The 25,468-nt window shown below is 38.5% G+C and overlaps 2 protein-coding genes across 2 annotated transcripts in view; one reads left to right on the forward strand and one right to left on the reverse strand.

Moving 5' to 3' along the window:
* Window positions 1-18,473, forward strand: part of LOC116757821 (ubiquitin-conjugating enzyme E2 K-like) — a 30,749-nt gene extending 12,276 nt beyond the window's left edge. The window contains 3 exon segments of the mRNA XM_032640149.1: window positions 17,925-18,214; window positions 18,217-18,265; window positions 18,395-18,473. Of these exon segments, the coding sequence (XP_032496040.1) occupies window positions 17,925-18,214; window positions 18,217-18,265; window positions 18,395-18,473 (418 nt within the window).
* The window catches only part of ZSWIM5 (zinc finger SWIM-type containing 5), a 256,329-nt gene that overhangs the window by 205,221 nt on the left and 25,640 nt on the right, over window positions 1-25,468 (reverse strand). The gene's annotated exons all lie outside the window — the stretch shown is intronic.

Consider the following 25,468-nt stretch of genomic DNA (forward strand, 5'->3'; position numbering starts at 1 on the left):
CAAGGTTACGAGATCAATACACAAAAATCAATTGTACTTATATGCACTTGCACCGAACAATGAAATTTTAAAAAGCAATCAAAGATATAAAACCTTACCATTACCCCAGGAAGTTTTCTCATGCCCCTTACCACTCAATCCCCGCCAGAGGCAACCAGTGTCCTGATTTTTTTTTTTTAATGATTGATTAGTTTTGCCTATTTTAGAACTTCCTATAATAAAATCAAACAACATGGATAAAGAAGGTGTGGCACATATATACAATGGAATATTACTCAGCCATAAAAAGAAACGAAATTGAGTTATTTGTAGTGAGGTGGATGGACCTAGAGTCTGTCATACAGAGTGAAGTAAGTCAGAAAGAGAAAAACAAATACCGTATGCTAACACATATATATGGAATCTAAGAAAAAAAAAAGGTCATGAAGAACCTAGGGGTAAGATGGGAATAAAGACACAGACCTACTAGAGAATGGACTTGAAGATATGGGGAGGGGGAAGGGTAAGCTGTGACAAAGTGAGAGAGTGGCATGGACATATATACACTACCAAACGTAAAACAGATAGCTAGTGGGAAGCAGCCGCATAGCACAGGGAGATCAGCTCGGTGCTTTGTGACCACCTAGAGAGAGGGTGGGAGGGAGGGAGACGCAAGAGGGAGGGGATATGGGAACATATGTATATGTATAACTGATTCACTTTGTTATAAAGCAGAAACTAACACACCATTGTAAAGCAATTATACTCCAATAAAGATGTTAAAAAATAAATAAATAAATAATAAATAAATAAAATCAAACAACATGCACTCTTTTGAGTGAGGCTTTTTCACATAGCATATTTTTGAGATGTACTCATGTTGTTGCACATATTAGTAGTTTGCTCTTTTTTTAAAAAATTACTGTCAAACAAAGCTGACTTTATTTTATTTTTTTTATTGGAGTATAGTTGCTTTACACTGCTGTGTCAGTTTCTGTACAGCAAAGTGAATCAGCCATACGTACACATATATCCCCTCTTTTTTAGATTCCCTTCCCATTTAGGTCACCACTGAGCACTGAGCAGAGTTCCCTGTGCTATATAGTAGATTCTCATTAGTTATCTATTTTATACATAGTAGTGTATACATGTCAATCCCAATCTCCCAGTTCATCCCACCCCCAGTCTGTTCCTTTTTATTGCTGAGTAGTAGTCCATTGTATGAATATAACAGTTTGTTTAGCCATCCTTCTGTTCCCGCACAACAAGGCTTTTTCCAGTTTGGGGCTATTACAACTAAAGCTGCCATGAACATTCTTGTACATGGTTTTTGTTGACATCTTTTTTTTTTGGCTGCATCGGGTCTTAGTTGTGGCATGCAGGATCTTCATCACTGCATGTGGGATCTTTAGTTGCAGCATGGAGACTCTTAAGTTGCAGCACACAGACTCTTAGTTGGGGCATGTGGACTCTTAGTTGCAGCATGTATGAGGGATCTAGTTCCCCGACCATGGATCAAACCCAGGCTCCCTGCATTGGTAGTGTGGAGTCTTACCCACTGGACCACCAGGGAAGTCCCTTTGTTGACAATTTTGAAATGTGCTTTCATTTATTTTGAGTAAATACTTGAGTGGAATTTCTGAACATAGGGTAGGTGTATCTGTAGACCATTGTCCAAAGTGGTTATACCATTTTATATTCCCAAAAATAATGTGTAAGACTTCTGATTGCTCCACATCCTTACCCATATTTGGCTTTTTAATTTTAGCCATTCTGGTGGGAATGTAGTAATACTATCTCATTGTGGTTTTAATTTACACTTCCCTGATGACTAATAATGTTGAGTGCTTTTTATTGTGCTTATTAGCCATTTGTAGAGCATAATCTTTGTGATGTGTTTGTTTACATCTTTTGCCCATATTATATTGGGTTGCTTGTCTTATTACTGAATTGCAAGAGTTCTTTATATATCTTGATGCCAATCTTTAGTCAACATATGTTTGGCAAATATTATCCCAGGTGACAAGTACTTATGGACTGAGTTGCTTATAGTTTTTAAGTAATGCTACAGAACTTCTCTATTTGAAATCAAATAGATTTGGATTTAAATCCTGGCTTTACCTGTAACTAGCTGTGGGAATTTGAGCAAGGTATTTAACTTCGGGGGCATTTTTTTCCATCTGTAAAACAGAGACACCACTTACCTTTATAGGGTTGTTGTGATGATTTAGACAATGGATTTAGACATATCTGGCATATAAAACGTTTTCAATAAATGTTAGTTCCATTCTTTTCTGATTTTAGTTCTATGATAATATGGCAATTGCTGCCTTAAATAGCTGAGCTGCAATTCTTACACTGTAAAACTCTATAAAAATTTGAATTTTCACAATGGTAAAAATCATGGCAATAGTGGAAACCATAAAGAATTAAGGCTCCTGGGAAGAGAGTAATGTATCTTTCTTTTATTCTAGTTCAATAACATATTCAAAATAAGGCTGAACCTAAAAGTAGCTAAATCAAATGAAATTCATCTGGAGGTAAAATTGAAAAGAATAAGGTAAAAAATTCAAATTGTGTTGTGCTAAGTCATCTGTTATAGCATGTGGAAAATTTAAATAACATGCTATTGCAAATACAATTGTACTAAATCCCATCTACACCAGAGTTAGTTGTATCTCATCTCTTACAGAAATTCACATAAAAATACGTTTAACCCAAAAAACATTTTTACAGAAAAACTTCAACATAATAATGTTTATGTAAAATTTGTGCTAATAACTTCCTATAAATAAGCTAATTCAGTTCTAGTAATTACTATAATTGTTATTATACAGTACAGAACTTGCTTTATTGTTCCTATATTTGTTGCTATAAAAAATTTCAGGTTCTGGATCTAAATTCTGCCCCCTTGGTTTACTAGTCAAGCAAGTTAACTCTTCTAAATCTCATTCCTTTCATTTGTAAAATGGAGATGGTAATATTATCTATCTTATATCACTGCTATGAGGCTTAAGTAAGTGTATAAAGCCCTTAGCACAGAATACTTTTAGCACATAGTAAGTGATCAATAATATTAGTTATTTGTTATTGTTGTTTACTATGTTATTGTTGTTTATTATGTCTTACTTGCAAGACATAAATCTTTCCAAACAGTAAATCCACAATGGTCTGTGAAAATGAAAATATTGGGAAGCACGGCACTGAAGTGAGCTCTTCAATTCATCTCCCACTCCCACTTCCAGCCCTATGCCACTGCCTTAAACTAGCCACTTCTCTCACTTTTTCTATCTATTACAATAGCCTTCTACGTCCATTCTTTATTCTCACCAATCCATTCTCCACACTGAGGCGAGAATGATCTATCTCAAGATCAAATCTGGCCATGTCACCACCCTTGTTATTAAAAAGCTTGTATGGCTTCCCATCTATCTACAGCAGAGGCCATAAACTGATAGCCTACAGACTGAGTAAAAAATAAACATGAAGGGGGCTTCCCTGGTGGCGCAGTGGTTGAGAGTCTGCCTGCCGATGCAGGGGATGCGGGTTCGTGCCCCGGTCCGGGAGGATCCCACATGCCATGGAGCAGCTGGGCCCGTGAGCCATGGCCACTGAGCCTGCGCGTCCAGAGCCTGTGCTCCGCAATGGGAGAGGCCACAAAAGTGAGAGGCCCGCGTACCGCCAAAAAAAAAAAAAACGATGAAGGTTTTTTTTCCGCACACACAGGTGCTTTGAAAATATGATTTCATATTAAAAATATGGATATGTAACTTCTCTTCAAAAAATCAGAAAATTCAGCAACACTAGGCCCAAATTTCCACATAGAAAACTGTGCTGGAGCAGAGGACAGGACACCTAGATAAGACAGGGCATATGTGATTTGTGATTTCCAGTTTACCACAGTCCTTTTCCACTTCAATTCATTCAAGTACCTTACCTGCCTGGCTCCCCATAAACAACTGAATTTGTGCTACCTGCTTTACAGGATATATTCTAAACTCCTTAGAAAGACAGACTCTTGATGATCTGGGTTCAAGATAAATTTCCTCTCAATTCCCATCATCTCTCTTATGCTTTCCCTTTACACATGTGCTATAGTCATCACTTTTCAAAAACACCACATTGTTTCACACATTCTTTTACCTTGTAGGCTGTACATTTAGTTCCTTCTGCTTGGAATGTCCTTCCCACATTTGTTTCCCCAGGAAATGAATGCTTCTACTCCTCGAAATGAGATAATGCATGTAGCACAGAGGTGGGCATATAGTAACCTCTCATTAGATATCCATACAACAATTCTAAGAGGTAGGTATTATGACCCTATATTACAGACAAGGATGTTGTTGCCTAAATAAAGTAAGTAACTTAATCAAGACCAAGGAGCTAGTGACACATTTGGAATTTCTTTTTTTCACTGTTGATAGGATTTTTTTTAATCCAATTGTTTTTTTCTTAATTGAAGTAAAGTTGATTTATAATGTTGTGTTACTTTCTCGTGTATAGCGAAGTGATTGAGTTATACACATATATGTATTCTTTTTCATATTCTTTTCCATTATGGAATATTACAGGATATTAAATATAGTTCCCTGTGCCATACAGTAGGACCTTGTTATCTATTTTACATATAGTAGTTTTCCTGTTTTTTTGTTTTTTTGTTTTTTTTGCAGTATGTGGGCCTCTCACTGCTGTGGCCTCGCCCGTTGCGGAGCATAGCCTCCGGACGCGCAAGCTCAGCGGCCATGGCTCACGGGCCCAGCCGCTCCGCGGCATGTGGGATCATCCCAGACCAGGCCACGAACCCGCATCACCTGCATCGGCAGGTGGACTCTCAACCACTGCGCCACCAGGGAAGCGCTGTTTTTGTTTTTTTAATATTTATTGGGCTGTGCCAGGTCTTACTGCGGCACGCAGGATCTTCGTTACCGTGTGCGGGATTTCCTTGTGGCATGCAGGATCTTCGTTGCGGCACACAGGATCTTTAGTTGCTCATCCGAGACCTAGTTCCCTGAAAAGGGATCGAACCTGGGCCCCCTCCATTGGGAGCACAGAGTTTTAACCACTGGACCACCAGGGAAGTCCCTACATATAGTAGTTTGTATCTTTAATCCCATACTCCTAATTTATCCCTTCCCCCTGCTTTCCCCCTTGGCAACCACAAGCCTGTTCTCTATTTCTATGAGTCTGTTTCCGTTTCATAGATAAGTTCATTTGTGTCCTATCTTATTTTCCACATAAAAGTGATATCACATGGTAACTGTCCTTCTCTTTCTGACTTATTTCACTTAGTATGATAATCTCTAGGTCCACCCAAGTAGTTGCAAATGGCACTATTTCATTCTTTTTATGGCTGAGTAGTATTCCATTCTGTGTGTGTGTGTGTGTGTGTATGCCACATCTTCTTTATCCATTCATCTGTCGATGGACATGTAGGTTGCTTCCATGTCTTGGCTGTTGTAAATAGTGCTGCTATGAACACTTGGGGTACTTGTATCTTTTTGAATTAGAGTCTTCTCTAGATATATGCACAGGATTGGGATTGCTGGATCATATGCTAACTGTATTTTTAGTTTTTTAAGGAACCGCCATACTGTTTTCCAGAGTGGCTGTACCAATTTACATTCCTAACAGTAGTACAGGAGGGTACCCTTTATTCCATGCCCTCTGCAGCGTTTGTTATTTGTAGACTTTGTAATAATGGCCATTCTGACCAGTGTGAGGTGGTAACTCATTATAGTTTTGATTTGTATTTCTCTAATAATTAGCGTTCTTGAGCATCTTTTCATGTGGTCATTGGCCATCTCTATGTCTTCTTTGGAGAAATATCCATTTAGGTCTTCTGCCCATTTTTGATTGGGTTGTTTGCTTTTCTGTTATTGAGCTGTATGAGCTATTTGCATATTTTGGAAGTTAAGCCCTTGTCAGTCACATCATTTGCAAATACTTTTTCCCACCCCATAGGTTGTCTTTTCATTTTGTTTATGGTTTCCCTTACTGTGCAAAAGCTTGTAAGTTTGATTAGGTCTCATTTGTTTATTTTGCTCTGTTGTTGGAAAAGTTATCTGGAAGGATGTTCAGATGGCTTTTACCTTTTTTTGCTGTACTTTTATATTTTCTTGTAATTAATTAGTATGTAATTTTTTAAAAAACAAAGCTATTTTAAGAAATAATCCTTTTTGAATCCTCAAGAGTAAGGGGATTAATCATAATCCCTCCCACCTCACTCAAAAACATACCAAATCACATTTAGGAAGTAAATATTTAAGTCCTAAGAATAGGTAACTACATAAATTAGAAGACAGTTTTAATTTTTAAAAGACATGTTATATACTCAATGTCCCTGAAATAATTTCTTATTAAGTTAAAAATGACTGGAGAATTGCCAATATTTATAGCTCAGTACTGAACTTACATTATGTCACATGATTATTGAAAAGTAATTACATTTATCTCATAATACAGCAATCATTTTCTTCAGAGATCATATATATTTCACATCCACTCTACATTCATTTTTTTTTTTAAAAAAAAGACACACTTAACAGTGTGTAGGCAATTCCCTGGTGGCGCAGTGGTTAAGAATCCACCTGCCATTAACAGCTGATCTTTTAGCAACAACTCTGCAAAACAGAAGGGAGTGGCAGGTTATATTTAAAGTGATGAAAGGGAAAAACCTACAACCAAGATGACTCTACCCAGCAAGGATCTCTTTCAGATTTGATGGAGAAATTAAAACCTTTACAGACAATCAAAAGCTAAGAGAATTCAGCACCACCAAATCAGCTCTACAACAAATGCTAGAGGAACTTCTCCATGCAGGAAACACAAGAGAAGGAAAAGACCTACAATAACAAACCCAAAACAATTAAGAAAATGGTAATAGGAACATACATATTGATAATTACCTTATGTAAATGGATTAAATGCTCCAACCAAAAGACATAGACTGGCTGAAGGGACACAAAAACAAGACCCGTATATATGCTGTCTACAAGAGACCCATTTCAGACCTAGGGAAACATACAGACTGAAAGTGAGGGAATGGAAAAAGATATTCCATACAAATGGAAATCAAAAGAAAGCTGGAGTAGCAAGTCTCACATCAGACAAAATAGACTTTAAACTAAAGACTATTACAAGAGACAGAGAAGGACACTACATAATGATCAAGGGATCAATCCAAGAAGAAGATATAAAAATTGTAAATATTTATGCACCCAACATAGGAGTACCTCAATACACAAGGCAAATGCTAACAGCCATGAAAGGGGAAATCGACAGTACACAATCATAGTAGAGGACTTTAACACCCCACTGTCACCAATGTACACATCATCCAAAATGAAAATAAATAAGGAGACACAAGCTTTAAACGATTACATTAAACAAGATGGACTTAATTGATATTTATACGACATTCCATCCAAAAACAAGGGAATACACTTTCTTCTCAAGTGCTCATGGAACATTCTCCAGGATAGATCATATCTTGGGTCACAAAGCAAACCTTGGTAAATTCAAGCAAGATAAAATCATATCAAATATCTTTCTGATCACAGTGCTATGAGACTAGATATCAATTACAGGAGAAAATCTGGAAAAAATCCAAACATATGGAGGCTAAACAATACACTACTTAATAACCAAGACATCACTGAACAAACCAAAGAGCAAATCAAAAAATACCTAGAAACAAGTGACAATGAAAACACAATGACCCAAAACCTATGGGATGCAGCAAAAGCAGTTCTTAGAGGGAAGTCTATAGCAATACAATCCTACCTCAAAAAACAAGAAACATCTCAACTAAACAACCTAAACTTACAACTAAAGCAATTAGAGAAATAAGAACAAAAAAACCCCAAAGTCAGCAGAAGGAAAGAAATCATAAAGGTCAGATCAGAAATAAATGAAAAAGAAATAAAGGAAATGATAGCAAAGATCAATAAAACTAAAAGCTGGTTCTTTGAGAAGATAAACAAAATTGATAAACCATTAGCCAGACTCATCAAGAAGAAAAATGGGAGAAGACTCAAATCAATAGAATTAGAAATGAAAAAGAAGTAACAATCGACACTGCAGAAATTCAAAAGATCATGAGAGATTATTACAAGAAACTATATGCCAAAAAAATGGTCAACCTAGAAGAAATGGACAAATTGGTAGAAAAGCACAACCTTCCAAGACTGAACCAGTTAGAAATAGGAAATATAAACAGACCAATCACAAGCACTGAAATTGAGACTGTGATTAAAAATCTTCCAACAAACAAAAGCCCAGGACCAGATGGCTTCACAGGCAAATTCTATCAAACATTTAGAGGAGAGCTAATACCTAACCTTCTCAAACTCTTCCAAAATATAGCAGAGGGAGGAACACTCCCAAACTCATTCTATGAGGCCATCATCACCCTGATACAAAAACCAGACAAAGATGTCACAAAGAAAGAAAACTACAGGTCAATATCACTAATGAACATAGATGCAAAATCCTCAACAAAATACTAGCAAACAGAATCCAACAGCACATTAAATGGATCATACACCATGATCAAGTGGGGTTTATTACAGGAATGCAAAGATTTTTCAAAATACGCAAATCAATCAATGTGATAAACCATATTAACTGAAGGATAAAAACCATAAGATCATCTCAATAGATGCAGAAAAAGCTTTTGACAAAAATCAACACTCGGGCTTCCCTGGTGGCGCAGTGGTTGAGAGTCCGCCTGCCGATGCAGGGGACATGGGTTCGTGCCCCGGTCTGGGAGGATCCCACATGCCGCGGAGCGGCTGGGCCCGTGAGCCATGGCCGCTGAGCCTGCGCGTCCGGAGCCTGTGCTCCACAACGGGAGAGGCCACAACAGTGAGAGGCCTGCGTATCACCAAAAAAAAAAAAAAAATCAACACTCATTTATGATAAAAACCATCCAGAAAGTAGGCATAGAGGCAATTTACCTCAACATAATAAAGCCCATTTATGACAAACCCACAGGCAACATTGTTCTCAATGGTGAAAAACTGAAAACATTTCCACTAAGATCAGGAATGAGACAAGGTTGTCCACTCTCACCACTATTATTCAACATAGTTTTAGCCACAGCAATCAGAGAAGAAAAAGAAATAAAAATAACCCAAATTGGAAAAGATGAAGTAAAGCTGTCACTGTTTGCAGATGAAATGATACTATACATAGAGAATCCTGAAGATGCTATCAGAAAACTACTAGAGTTAATCAATGAATTTGGTAAAGTAGCAGGATACAACATTAATGCACAGAAATCTCTTGCATTCCTATACAGTAATGATAAAAAAATCTGAAAGATAAATTAAGGAAACACTCCCATTTACCATTGCAACAAAAAGAATAAAACACCTAGGAATAAACCTACCTAGGGAGACAAAAGACCTGTATGCAGAAAACGAGAAGATACTGATGAAAGAAATTAATGATAATACAAACAGATGGAGAGATATACCATGTTCCTAGATTAGAAGAATCAACATTGTGAAAATGACTATACTACCCAAAGCAATCTACAGATTCAGTGCAATCCCTATCAAACTGCCAAAGGCAATTTTCACAGAACTAGAACGAAAAATTTCACAATTTGCATGGGAACAGAAAAGATCCCAAATAGCCAAAGCAATCTTGAGAAAGAAAAATGGAGTGGGAGGAATCAGGCTCCAGGGCATCAGACTACACTACAAAGCTACAGTAATCAAGATAGTATGGTACTGGCACAAAAACAGAAATATAGATCAGTGGAACAGGATAGAAAACCCAGAGATAAACCCACGTACATATGGTCACCTTATCTTTGATAAAGGAGGCAAGAATATACACTGGAGAAAAGACAGCCTCTACAATAAGTGGTGCTGGGAAAACTGGACAGCTACATGTAAAAGAATGAAATTACAACACTCCCTAACACCATACACAAAAATAAACTCAAAATGGATTAAAGACCTAAATGTAAGGCCAGACACTATCAAACTCTTAGAGGAAAACATAGGCAGAACGCTCTATGACATAAATCACAGCAAGATCCTTTTTGACCCACCTCCTAGAGAAATGGAAATAAAAACAAAAATAAACAAATGGGACCTAATGAAACTTAAAAGCTTTTGCGCAGCAAAGGAAAACATAAGATGAAAAGACAACCATCAGAATGGGAGAAAATATTTGCAAATGAAGCAACTGAGAAAGATTAATCTCCAAACTTTACAAGCAGCTCATGCAGCTCAATTTAAAAAAAAAAAATAACCCAATCCAAAAATGGGCAGAAGACCTAAATAGACATTTCTCCCAAGAAGATATACAGATTGCCAACAGGCACATGAAAGAATGCTCAACATCACTAATCATTAAAGAAATGCAAATCAAAACTACAATGAGAGGGCTTCCCTGGTGGCGTAGTGGTTGAGAGTCCGCCTGCCAATGCAGGGGACACTGGTTCATGCCCTGGTCCAGGAAGATCACCCATGCCGCGGAGCGTCTGGGCCCGTGAGCCATGGCCGCTGAGCCTGCGCGTCCGGAGGCTGTGCTCCGCAACGGGAGAGGCCACAACAGTGAGAGGCCCGTGTACCACAAAGAAAAAAAAAAAAAAAACTACAATGAGGTATCACAACACACCAGTCAGAATGGCCATCATCAAAAAATCTACAAACAATAAATGCTAGAGAGGGTGTGGAGAAAAGGGAACCCTCTTGCATTCTTGGTGGGAATGTAAACTGATACAGCCACTATGGAGAACAGTGTGGAGGGTCCCTAAAAAACTAAAAATATAACTACCATACGACCCAGCAATCACACTACTGGGCATATACCCTGAGAAAACCATGATTCAAAAAGAGTCATGTACCATAATGTTCATTGCAGCTCTATTTACAATAGCCAGGACATGGAAGCAACCTAAGTGTCCATTGAGAGATGAATGGATAAATAAGATGTGGCACACTGTTGGTGGGATTGTAAATTGATACAGCCACTATGGAGAACAGTATGGAGTTTCCTTAAAAAACTAAAAATATAACTACCATATGACCCAGCAATCCCACTACTGGGCATATATCCTGAGAAAACCATAATTCAAAAAGAGTCATGTACCAAAATGTTCATTGAAGCTCTATTTACAATAGCCAGGACATGGAAGCAACCTAAATGTCCATCAACAGACGAGTGGATAAAGATGTGGCACATATATACAATGGAATATTACTCAGCCATAAAAGGAAACGAAATTGAGTTATTTTTAGTGAGGTGGATGCACCTAGAGTCTGTCATACAGAGTGATGTAAGTCAGAAAGAGAAGAACAAACACCATATGCTAACACATATATATGGAATCTAAAAAAAAAAAAATGGTCATGAAGAACTTAGGGGCAAGATGGGAATAAAGACACAGACCTACTAGAGAATAGACTTGCACATATGGGGAGGTGGAAGGGTAAGCTGGGACAAAGTGAGAGAGTGGGAGCTTCCCTGGTGGCGCAATGGTTGAGCGTCCGCCTGCCAATGCAGGGGACACGGGTTTGTGCCCCGGTCCAGGAAGATCCCACATGCCGCGGAGCGTCTGGGCCCGTGAGCCATGGCCGCTGAGCCTGCGCGTCCAGAGCCTGTGCTCCACGATGGGAGAGGCCACAGCAGTAAGAGGCCCACATACCGCAAAAAAAAAAAAAAAAAAAAAAAGTGAAAGAGTGGCATGGACATATATACACTACCAAACGTAAAATAGATACCTAGTGGGAAGCAGCCGTATAGCAAAGGGAGATCAGTTCGGTGCTTTGTGACCACCTAGTGCGGTGGGATAGAGAGGGTGGGAGAGAGGGAGACGCAAGAGGGAGGAGATATGGGGACATATGTATATGTATAACTGATTCACTTTGTTGTAAAGCAGAAACTAACACACCATTGAAAAGCAATTATACTGCATTAAAGATGTTTAAAAATAAAATTAAATTAAAATAAAAAAATAAAAGATACATGCACCCACCCCCAAAAAAAGATGTGGCACATATATACAATGGAATATTACTCAGCCACAAAAAGACTCGAAATTGTGTTATCTTAGTGAGGTGGATGGACCTAGAGTCTGTCATACAGAGTGAGGTCAGAAAGAAAGAACATCATATGCTAACACATATATATGGAATCTAAAAAAATAAAAAAAGGGTCATGAGGGACCTAGGGGCAAGAAGGGAATAAAGACTCAGACGTAGAGAATGAACTTGAGGACAACAGGAGGGGGAAGGGTAAGCTGGGACGAAGTAAGAGAGTGACATGGACATATATACACTACCAAATGTAAAATAGCTAGTGGGAAGCACCTGCATAGCACAGGGAGATCAGCTCAGTGCTTTGTGACCACCTAGAGGGGTAGGATAGGGAGGATGGAAGGGAGACGCAAGGGGGAGGAGATATGGGGATATATGTATATGTATGGCTGATTCAGTTTGTTATAAAGCAGAAACTTACACACCATTGTAAAGCAATTATACTCCAATAAAGATGTTAAAAAAAATAAAAGAATCCGCCTGCCAATGCAGGGAACACAGGTTCAAGCCCAGGTCCGGGAAGATCCCACATGCCGCGGAGCAACTAAGCCCATGCGCCACAACTACTGAGACTGCACTCTAGAGTCTGTGAGCCAAAACTACTGAGCCCATGGGTTGCAACTACTGAAGCCCACGTGCCTAGAGCCCGTGCTCAGCAACAAGAAAAGCCACCACGATGAGAAGCCTGCGCACTGCAATGAAGAGTAGCCCCCACTCACCGCAGCTAGACAAAGTCCGAGTGCAGTAATGAAGACCCAGTGCAGCCAAAAAAAACCCAACAAAGAACATTGTGTAGAACTAAGAAATTTCAACACAAGGATTTATTCAAACAATTAAAACTGCTATATCAGTTATTGAAAAATGCTGCCAATGGAACAACTTCTACATGTTGGCTTCCAGAATGGCCTACGTTCCTCCATACACATTTTCAATTCCCTAAAATCAAGCTTTCCTTAAAAAAATCAATAAAATGTCAAATACCTTCCTCCATTGTCTTTTCAGTGAGCTCCAGTACTATACCACAGCAACTAAGACTCAAAAAAATTAATTTTATACTGAAAAAAATTATTGTATGGTATTTCTTTGTTCTAAGGTCAGAACGTCAATTGCATTTGAATTGTCTACAATGGCATGTATCTGACCAAGATTAATTTAAAACAGATGTCTTTGAAACCAAAGTCCATTCAACAGTTTCACAGCCTATCAACCCTGTGAAAGCCTCTCTTGCTGCAGCTCTGCTGACTATTACACTTCTTCCAGAAATAGTTCAGTCTATTTTTATAAGATAGAAGGTCATATTATTATATTCCATAACCCCATAAGGATCACAAAAGTACAAAGGAGATAAAGCATGATCTAAGGGGCTTCCTGAGAGTGAACATTAACCAATACTATCAAGAAAAATGGTGAGGAATATCATATGCTGTATGGAACATTATATCACTGTAACCAGTTTTAGTTAATTATGAATAATTCAACAAATATACTTTCAAAGAAATTTAACCAACTGCTTAGCAAATTATTTTAAGAAAATTTTTACAAATTAGGAATTACAGTTGTTTTTATAACACAAAAAAGGTAAAAGATATTTAAATGAGGCTGTTCAAGTAAGCGTTTACCTTTTACACTCACCTGCTGCTTTAAAGAAACATAAATTTCATTATATGAATTTTTCAGCCTTAAAGTTCTTTTTAAAATCTGCCCAAATTCATAATATCCAAAAATGCAGGGGGACAGCTTTTCATATTATAAGAATGCTTACAGGTGTGTACACAGATGTAACGTTCAAATTAAAGGAAAGATGATGCATTCAATGCTAAATCCAAAATGTAACCCAAAGGGTTGTAAAAATGAACAAACAGGATTCTGTTTGGGGGCTACGCTATACTTTATTTTGACCATACTTGTTGAGTGAATATTAATAGTTGTACTTTCCTCTCAAAAAAATTAATCTGCCCAAAAAAGGAGATAAAATGCCAACCTCAGCTGTAATAAATACCATATATGTTCATTAAAAGCAACATTATAATAACTGAAGAACCCAGTGCCAAATTAGTACTACAAATATATTCTTAGTGGAGTGAGCTAAAATGAATATGTTCTTTTTTTTTTTTTTTTTTTTTTTTTTTTTATGCGTTACGCGGGCCTCTCACTGTTGTGGCCCCTCCCGTTGCGGAGGACAGGCTCCGGACGTGCAGGCTCAGCGGCCATGGCTCACGGGCCCAGCCGCTCCGCGGCATGTGGGATCCTCCCAGACCGGGGCACGAACCCGTGTCCCCTGCATCGGCAGGCGGACGGACTCTCAACCACTGCGCCACCAGAGAAGCCCGAATATGTTCTTTAAAAATATGATATATTTTACTTTGCAGACAACTGAAAAAATTTCTAACTTACAGTTCTGTAGCAAATATACCACACACGACCTTAGACAAGTCACAACTAATATCAATACAGAACTTTATACTTCAACAAGCACTTCAGATATATTACCTCCTGCAACTGAACTCTGGGAGAAAATATTCTGCCATAAAAGGAGCTACAAAGATTGTTGCACACTTTTTTCTCCCACAGCATGTCCTTATGATCTTCCCAGAACCTCTAGGATCACAGGGTTTAGAGCAGAGCAAATGAACTGCATATTTAGATTACAACCATCATATAAATCACTCTTTTTTTTTGGCTGGGCCATGAAGCTTGCAGGATCTTAGTTCCCCAACCAGGGATCGAACCCAGGCCCTGGCAATGAAAGCACAGAGTCCTAACCACTGGACTGCCAGGGAATTCCCGTAAATCACTCTTAAAATGAGTTTTATAAACCACTCATCAGTAACACTTCTAAATGTTCGGCCTCTTTTCTTCCTTCTACTGCTTTCTAACAAATTCCATAATGTAATGAAAACTGAAACTCACTAAATTGCTACTGGTAAATCATAAAGACAATTAAAAATAAGGTGAAGAAAATCAACAATATATTCCCCATTTATGAAGTCACCTGTTTTTCTTTCTTTCTTTTTAAATTTATTTATTTATTTTGGCTGTATTGGGTCTTCATTGCTGCGCACGGGCTTTCTCTAGTTGCGGCGAGCAGAGTCTACTCTTTGCTGTGGTGCATGGGCTTCTCATTGCAGTGGCTTCTCTTGTTGCCAAGCACGGGCTCTAGGCACGTGGGCTTCAGTAGTTGCAGCACGTGGGCTCAGTATATGCTGCTCACGGGCCCTAGAGCGCAGGCTCAGTAGTTGTGGTGCACGGGCTTAGTTGCTCCGCGGCATGTGGGATCTTCCCAGACCAGAGCTCGAACCTGTGCACCCTGAACTGGCAGGAGGATTCTTAACCACGCGCCACCAGGGAAGCCCTGTTTTTCTATCTGTACTGCAAAGTGAATTAGTTCCTTCATTTAAATTATAACTATCGGGCTTCCCTGGTGGCGCAGTGGTTGAGAGTCCGCCTGCCAATGCAGGCGACACGGGTTCGTGCCCCGTTCCGGTAAGATCCCACATGCCACGGAGTGGCTGGGCCCATGAGCCATGGCCGCTGAGCCTGCGCGTCCGGAGGCTGTGCTCCGCAACGGGAGAGGCCACAACAGTGAGAGGCCCGTGTACCGCAAAAAAATAAATAAAAATAACTATCACTAATTTCAACCATTTTATACTACTGGAGAAAAAGTTAATCTTGTAAGAATACATAATAGGGGGACTTCCCTGGTGGTCAGGTGGCTAAGACTCTGAGCTCCCAATGCAAGGGACCGGGTTCAATCCCTGGTCAAGGAACTAGATCCCACATGTTGCAACTAAAAAGATCCTGCACATGGCAACAAAATTCCCGTGTGCCGCAACTAAGACCCAGGGCAGTCAAATAAATAAATAAATTTTTTTTTAAAAATGAGGGACTTCCCTGGTGGGGCAGTGGTTAAGAATCCGCCTGCCGGGCTTCCCTGGTGGCACAGTGGTTGAGAGTCCGCCTGCCGATGCAGGGGACACGGGTTCGTGCCCCGGTCTGGGAAGATCCCACATGCCGCGGAGCGGCTGGGCCCGTGAGCCATGGCCGCTGAGCCTGTGCGTCCGGAGCCTGGGCTCCGCAACGGGAGAGGCCACAGCAGTGAGAGGCCCGCATACTGCAAAAAAAAAAAAAAGAAAAAGAAAAAAGAATCCGCCTGCCAATGCAGTGGACATGGGTTCAAGCCCTGATCCGGGAAGATCCCACATGACACGGAGCAATGAAGCCCATGCGCCACAACTACTCAGCCTGCGCTCTAGAGAGCGCGAGTCACTGCTGCTGGGCCTGTGTGCCGCAACTACTGAGGCCTGCGTGCCTGGAGCCTATGATCCGCAATGGGAGAGGCCGCTGCAGTGAGAAGCACATGCGCTGCAGTGAGAAGCACATGCACCGCAGCGAAGGGTAGCCCCTGCTCGCTGCAACTAGAGAAGGCCCTCACACAGCAACAAAGACCCAATATGGAAAAAATAAATTAAAAACAAAAAAGGAATATATAATAGATCCATGATATATTAATTTAATATACTAGGCTCAACAATAGATGTATTGTTCTAGTACAGCAGCAGCTAGTTTTTTTTTTAAGTCTATGCATTAAAGATGTGATATAATGTATAAGGCAAGAATGGGTGTTATTAAAAGCAATAAAGATTTGTCATAGTCTATATATAAAATCTATGTCTGAATTTTCTTATTTATGGACAGGAAAGGAAAAATAATTTCAGTATATAATGTTTTCACTTAATTGATTTGTTTTGCCCTTCTCAATCACTATTTTGGACTTAAGTTATTCATTTTATTTTTCACTATGCATAATTGAATATAGCATAATGATTAAGATTTGGGACACAGGTACCAGACTGCCTTGGTTGTAACCTCAGCTCTGCCACTTAACTAGTTGTATGACCTTGGACAGATTCTTATGTGGGAATCATGTCTTCATCCGTAAAATTGGAATAAAATACACACCTCAAAAAGATTATTGTAAGAATGAAATAAGTTAAAACATGTTAAACACTTAGCACAAAGCTAGCATAGTAAATGTTCACTATATATGTATTAGCTATTACTATTATTGTTGCCACTGTTATGCAAAATAAGTTATATATTATTGGTATACTAATTAACAATATTTACAAAGCTTTAAAAATCATAAGACTATAAGTTTATACAACCAAGAAAGACATAATTTTTTAAAAACTCAAAACTTTAGCTTATCATTTGAATAATAACCAAGTATCATTTAAAATAAATGATGATGAGGGATTTCCCTGGTGGCACAGTGGTTAAGACTCTGTGCTCCCAATGGAGGGGGCCCGGGTTCGATCCCTGGTCAGGGAACTAGATCCTACATGCATACCACAACTACGGAGCCTGTGAGCCACAACTAAGGAGACCACCTGCCACAACTAAGGAACCCACATGCTGCCATCAAGGGAGCTGGTGAGCCGCAACTAAGACCCAGCACAACCAAATAAATAAATAAATTTTTTAAAATTAATAAATAAAATAAATGATGAGTTATACATGTTTGTACTATTGATAATTTAACCTTTAAATGAACATAAAATAAAACTAAAATATTGGTTTTGATGAAGCCAGCTAATAACTGGGTTTGGAGTACCAAAGGGAATTTATTTAATCCATGGAGGTTGGAAATCTGAGAAAATTGGAGTTTGGAGAAGGTGCAGGTTTAGGTGACGACAAAATCAAGGGTATGATTATGGGGATAAGAGCTTACAGTCTATTAATATTTGTCGGGAACAGAGGCAGTCCTAATCCTATCCCCTTGCTCTTCTACAAGAATTGAGAAGAAATGTACAAAGATGACAAATTAGGCAACAGTCTCTCATCAACCACAGACAGCTGTTGATATTAACATCCTTTTAATCAAATCAGGATCTTTACGAGCAAAAATCAAATTAAAGTAGATCTTGTAGATGAGAATTTTACAGAATTAAGAGGAGAAATAGCAGGACCTCCAGACACACCATATGAAGGAGGAAGATATCAACTAGAGATTAAAATACCTGAAACATATCCATTTAATCCCCCTAAGATCCGGTTTATCACTAAAATATGGCATCCTAATATTGGTTCCATCACAGGGGCTATTTGTTTCGATATCCTGAAAGATCAATGGGCAGCAGCAATGACTCTCCGCACGGTATTATTGTCATTGCAAGCACTACTGCAGCTGCAGAACCAGATGATCCACAAGATGCAGTAGTAGCAAATCAGTACAAACAAAATTCCGAAATGTTCAAATAGACACCTCGACTTTGGGCACATGTGTATGCTGGAGCACCAGTTTCTAGTCCAGAATACACCAAAAAAACAGAAAATCTATGTGCTATGGGCTTTGATAGGAATGCGGTAATAGTGGCCTTGTCTTCAGAATCACGAGATGTAGAGACTGCAACAGAATTGCTTCTGAGTAGTAACTGAGACATAGAGCTGCTGATATAGTCAAGCTTGCCCCTTCTTGAGGAGCATCAACATCTGTTATTTTTAGGATTCTGCATAGATTTCTTTTAAACTGGCATTCTTGCCTAATGATGTTTCCTAGGCACCACTGGAGACTGAAAAAAATCCCTGATCTGTAAATAAAGCTAATTAAACGTCTGTAAATTTAAAAAGGGGAAATACTTTTTTTCTTATTTAATAGTGTAAAAATTCTTTGAGCTAAGGTAAAACCATGGAAAGAACATATTACTTTAGTGTTTAGCAGTGTACCAAGACTAGCAAGAGTTTGCTTCAGGATTTCGTTGAATAAGATAATATTTTGAGTGTGTCAGAGCCATTCAAATTATTGGTGTTGCATCACAGCTACCTTAACTGTTTTTAACATGGATCCTCTGTGGCTGTGAATTTATTTGCATGCTTGTACCTAACTTCTTAGGTACAACTGTTTGCAGGTTTTTTTTTTTGTTTTTTTTTTGCGGTACGCAGGCCTCTCACTGTTGTGGCCTCTCCCGTTGCGGAGCACAGGCTCCGGACACGCAGGCCCAGCAGCCATGGCTCACGGGCCCAGCCGCTCCACGGCATGTGGGATCTTCCCGGACCGGGGCACGAACCCGTGTCCCCTGCATCGGCAGGCAGACCCACAACCACTGCGCCACCAGGGAAGCCCCCTGGATCCTTTAAAAGTCACTCTTGCTTGCATTTCCCCCTATTGACACATGAAAGCCGTGTTGGTATTTTACTCTACATACTTCAAATGCACATAGGAATAGAAGTGCATTATAAATCTAGCTTTCTTTATGATGTTTCTGATAATATGAGAATTGAAAACTTTACCTTCTCTTGTACATAGTCAGACTTTCTAAACATTTCATTCTAAGTTCAAAAGTTTGAAAATTATTAGTTTTGCAAGCTCAAACACTAATGTGACCATTTTATGAAGGGTGAAATGGATTTGTGTAGGCTGTTCTATACATAGAAACACAGTTCTTATTAAATATTCAGGGCCAATGGAAAAATAACAAAAATGTAATGGAATCAGAATGAATTAAAGTAAGGCTGTATATTGAAAGTCATATTATAAAAGGCTTGCTTTCTTCAAGCGTTACTTATCCTAAATTATAATAGTGAAGTGTTTGGAAAATAGTTTTGAACCATAAATTCAGCATAACTTCATTTGACTTCTCAATAATCTTAGAAGCAATAAAAGAACCATTATTAAATATACTGTAATGTTAAGATGTGGCGGTTCTTCCAAAAACTTGTAAGGCTTTCCTAATGAATAATAAACTCTTGTAGTTGATTTTATTGCATACTAAACACAAGTTGCTGGGTTTTTCCCCTATATGCTTGCTTCAGTATAAATTTCTTTATACAATCACCTCCTTTTGTTGTAGTTTAGTTACTTTCAAAAGATGCCAAAGGAAACAAGATTTTTCTTATTTATATTAAATAGCTAAAACCATGTAGTTTTCTTTATATTTTTGAAGGGTGGAATTGTGTGAAAATGTGGACAGTTTTGTTCCATTGTTGGTTAGAATTATTTTTTTTTTTTAGTGGCAGGTGGCTTGGTAATATTAGTAATATTTGGATTATTTTAAATATCAAACACCTCTACCCAGTTTACTATTTGCCTATATTATCAGGGTATATTTAATTGTCCTGTAGTTTGACAAATGAGAGAGAAAGAACTGAGAAGTTACTAAGGGTCAAGCATTATATACTTTGCTCTTGGAGGCAGCTATACCTTGCCTATGACTTTTATGCATATTAGCCCCTCAGGGTTTATGCATCTAACTACAATTCAACATCCCCAATGCCCAGGAAACTGAAAAGTACACTTTTTCATTTCAAAAATTTACCTCATTTACATTTAATGTGATAATCTCTTTCTTTTTCTGGTACATTTCCTACTGTCACCTTCTGCTGTTCTGGTTGGTTGTTTTTGTTTTTTTCCTATTTTTCTACAGGTAGATTTATTTCCCAAACATAGAAAAAAAGGCAATTGCTTTTTTCTGTGGTCTTCAAAAAAAACTAAAATATTAAAAATGACTCAATTATCCAAATAACTTTAACTTTAATGTTAAGCTAAGAAACAAAAAATATTCTCTTAAACAGCTCAAAGTAAATAGGTAATATGGAAGCACTCATTATTAAATAAAGTTCATATGAGATTAAATATCGTTATATATTCCTTTTATTTTGAAATAATCTCAAACTTGCAAAATAGGTGCAAGTACAATTCAAATAATTTTTTGGAAGGGGGAATATTTTCTAATTTTTTTCCAACTTCATTGAAGTATAATTGACAAATAAAAATTGTATATATTTAGGTTGTACAACATGATTTTTTAAGTTATACAATGTGATGATCTAATATACATATACATCGTGAAATGCTTACCACAATCAAGTTAATTAACATATCCATCACTTCACATAGTACCATTTGTGTCTGTGTGTGTATGTGTATGTATGGTAAGGACACTTAAGATCTACTCTCTTAGCAAATTCCAGTATACAATACAGTATTATTAACTATAATCATTATGCTATATATTAGATCCTTAAAACTTATTCATCTTACAACTGAAAGTTTGTACCCCTTGACCAACATCTCCCTGCTCCCTCACTCTCTAGCCCCTGGCAACCACCATTCTACTCTCCGGTTCTATGAGTCTGACGTTTTTGGATTCCCAAATAATCTATGGAACATCTAAGTTGCTGGGCTCTAACACTCCCTTTTAGGCTGCTGCCACTTGGTGCTGCTTCGTTCCCTCTTTCCCTGTCTAACTTCCTTTCCTCTCTTGCTTCACGAAGGTTTGGACTGAATTTTTCAGGAAAGTAAGGCAGAAGAGAGAAAAGGTTAAGGGTTCAGAGACTAGAGAGAAGAGGAAAGAGGAAGAGCAAGTATTTTATTATATCTTACAATTAGCTATTTTGCTATACTACAACTCCTTATGCTCCCAAAACCTATCTTGAAAATAGAAAATAAATAGTACAGAAAAATAATAGGAAAGAAAAAAGAATATGATACCGAAAAAGAAAAAAGCATTTTTCTTAAATGTACTTAATCTTTGTTCTTACTTTATTTTATGCTTCCAGCCATTAAGTGTTGTCACAGATTATAACAAGGCTATGAACTATGGCCAATCCCTTTTTCTCATCAAATAATGGTTAAAGTTAGAGAAGAATATGCAAAATATACCTTTAATAGCAAAATATTTCCCAGTTCTGAACTTGTTAAATGCAAAATGGGAGCCAGAGGATATTCTCCACCCCTTTTCTATAAGGCAATTCAGGGAGATTGAGCAATCAGTTGCCACTTGATACCAAATGGTAACCGGCTCTATACACACCTTTATATTACTTCTCCCTCATTTCCTATCTCACTCCCTTTACTTTCACTCTTGCTTCCCTAGGATTGCATTCTCTAATAACATAATTTAATAGCATATTAAAAAGCCTTTCCAAGTTCAATGAAAAGCAGGAAATCTCCCTTAGTCCAGTACATTCTATGGCACAAACAACACTGAGTTTTGTGACTTGCAAAAATAAGGACCACAGGTTCCAGATTGGAAAGGAAGAAGAAAAATTATCTCTATTGACAGAACTGATAAATGAGCTCAACAAAGAGGTACAAGATCAATATGTGAAAATCAATTGTATTTAAATACAGTAGAAATGAACTGTCTGGAAATGAAATTCAGAAAACAATTCCATTTATGACAGTATATAAATGAATACTTAGGAGTATCAACCAAGCAAGTAGAGAATTTGTACTTAGAAAACTACAAAATATTGTTGAAAGAAATTAAAGAGGATGTAATAAATAGGAAAATACCCCAAGATATTGTTAAAATGGTATGATAGACAAAATAATGCCCCCCCCAAAAGAAAGTCCTCGTCCTGATTCTCTGAACTTGGCAAAAGAGACTTTGCAGATGTAATTAAATCAAGGTTCTTGCGATATAGAGATTACCTGGATTATATGAATGAGCCCAATGTAATCACAGGGTCCTTTATAAGAGGGAGGCAAGGGGACCTGGTGGAGCAGTGGTTAAGAATCCGCCTGTCAATGCAGGGGACACAGGTTTGAGCCCTGGTCCAGCAAGATCCCACATGCCAGGGAGCAACTAAGCCCATGCATCACAACTACTGAGCCTGCTCTCTAGAGCCGGTAAGCCGCAACTACTGAGCCCGTGTGCCATAACTACTGAAGCCCGCATGCCCTAGAGCCCATGAGCCACAAATACTGAGCCCACTGGCTGCAACTACTGAAGCCCGCAGGCCCTGGAGCCTGTGCTCTGCGACAAGAGAAGCCACCACAATGAGAAGCATGCACACTGCAATGAAGAGTATCCCCGCTCACCGCAACTAGACAAAGCCCACATGCAGCAACAAAGACCCAACGCAGCCAAAAATTAATTAATTAATTAATTTTTAAAAATAGAGGGAGGCAAGGGGCTTAAAGTCAGAGAGAGAAAATGTGACAATGGAAGCAGAGGTTGGAGTGATAGGCTATGAAAATGGAGGAAGGAGCCATGAGACACAAAATGTAGATGTGGCTTCTAGAAGCTGGAAAAAAGCATGGAAAGAGATTTTCCCCTAGAACCTCCAGATGGAACAAAGCTCTGCCAACAACTTGAGTTTTGCCCAGAAAGACCCATTTCAGATTTCTGACTACCAGAACTATAAGATATTAAATATGTGTTGTTTTAAGCCACCAAGTTCGTGGTGCTTGTTACAGCAGCAATAGAAAACTAATACAAATGGCGATACTGATTTGTACAAATTAACCTACAAATTCAATGCAATCCCTATCAAAATCACAGCTGGCTTTTTTGCAAAAATTGACAAGCTGATCCTAAAATTCGTACAGAAACTCAAGGGAACCAGAATAGCCAAAACAATCTTGAAAAAGAAGAACAATAGTAATCAAAACAATATGGTAGTGGCATAAAAACAGACCTACAGCCCAATGGAAATCAAAAGCCCAGAAAATCAAAAACCCATGCATATATGGTCAACTAATATTGATCTCTGACAAGGGAGCCAAGAAAACTCAATGGGAAAAATCGTTTATATTTACTGATAGTTTCTTCAATAAATGGTGTTGGGAAAACTGGATATCCACATGCAAAAGAAAAACTGAACCCCTATCTTATACCACTCACAAAAATTAACTCAAAAAGAATTAAACTTAAGAATCGCCTGCCAATGCAGGGGACACGGGTTCGAGCCCTGGTCCAGGAAGATCCCACATGCCGCAGAGCAACTAAACCTGTGCGCCACAACTACTGAGCCTGTGCTCTAGAGCCTGGGAGCCACAACTACTGAGCCCACGTGCCACAACTACTGAAGCCTGCATGCCTAGAGCCCGTGCTCTGCAACAAAAGGAGCCACTACAATGAGAAGCCAGCACACCACAACAAAGAGTAGCCCCTGCTTGCTGCAACTAGAGAAAGCCCACGCACAGCAATGAAGACCCATCGCAGCCAAAAATAAATAAATAAATAAATTTTTTTTAATTAAAAAAAAAGAATTAAACTTAAGACCTAAAACTGTAAAACTCCTAGAAGAAAATATAGGGGAAAGGCTCCTTGACCTGAGTCTTGGCAATGATTTTTTGGATATGACACCAAAAGCACAAGCAACAAAAGCAAAAATAAACAAGTGGGACTACACCAAACTAAAAACCTTCTGTACAGCTAAAGAAATAATCAACAAAATGAAAAGGAAAACTATGGAATGGGAGAAAATATTTGTAAACCATATATTGGATAAGGGGTTAATATCCAAAATGTTTAAGGAACTAATACAACTCAATACAAACAGTCTGATTAAAAAATGGGTGGAGGACTCGAATAAACATTTTTCTAAAGAAGACATATAAATGGCCAACAAGTACATGAAAAGGCATTCAATGTCATCAGGGAAATGCAAATCAAAACCACAATGAGATATCACCTCCCACCTGTTAGAATGGCTATTATCAAAAAAAGAGATAACAAATGCTGTCCAGGATGTGGAGAAAAGGGAACCATGGTACACTGTTGGCAGGAATGTAAACTGGTATAGCCACTATGGGAAATCAATATGAAAGTTCCTCAAAAAATTAAAATCTGAACTACCATATGATCCAGCAATCCCACTTCTGGGTACATATTTAAAGGAGTGAAATCACTATCTCGAAGAGATATCAGCACTCCCATGTTTACTGTAGCATTATTTATAATAGCCAAGACATGGCAACAACCTAAGTGTCCATCAAGGGATGAACAGATAAGGAAAATGTGGGGTGTGTGTGCGTGTGTGTGTGTGTGTGTGTGTGTGTGTGTGTGTGTATGTGTATGTGTATTATTCAGTCATAAAAAAGAAGGAAATCCTGCCATTTGTGACAACATGGATGGACCTTGAGGGCATTATGCTAAGTGAAATAAGTCAGACAGAAAAAGACCAATACTGTATGATCTCATTTATATGTGGAATCTAAAAACATCAAACTCATAGAAACAGAGAATAGAATGGTGGTTGCCAAGGGCTGAGTGGTGGGGGAAAAGGGGATATGTTAGTCCAACTTTCAGTTATAAGGTGAGTAAGTTCCAGGAATCTAATGTGCAGCATGATGACTATAGTTAACAATACTGTACTATATACTTGAAAGTTGCACGTACCACAATGTTCATTGCAGCTCCATTTACAATAGCCAGGACATGGAAGCAACCTAATTGTCCATCAACAGACGAATGGATAAAGAAGATGTGGCACATATGTACAATAGAATATTACTCAGCCATAAAAAGAAACAAAATTGAGTTATTTATAGTGAGGTGGATGGACCTAGAGTCTGTCATACAGAGTGAAGTAAGTCAGAAAGAGAAAAAAAGGACATGAGGAACCTAGGGGCAGGACATTCTCTACACAGACGTAGAGAATGGACTTGAGGACACAGGGAGGGGGAAGGGTAAGCTGGGACA

This window comes from Phocoena sinus, chromosome 1 (genome assembly GCF_008692025.1).
Source record: "Phocoena sinus isolate mPhoSin1 chromosome 1, mPhoSin1.pri, whole genome shotgun sequence".
In the NCBI taxonomy this organism is placed as follows: Eukaryota; Metazoa; Chordata; class Mammalia; order Artiodactyla; family Phocoenidae; genus Phocoena; species Phocoena sinus.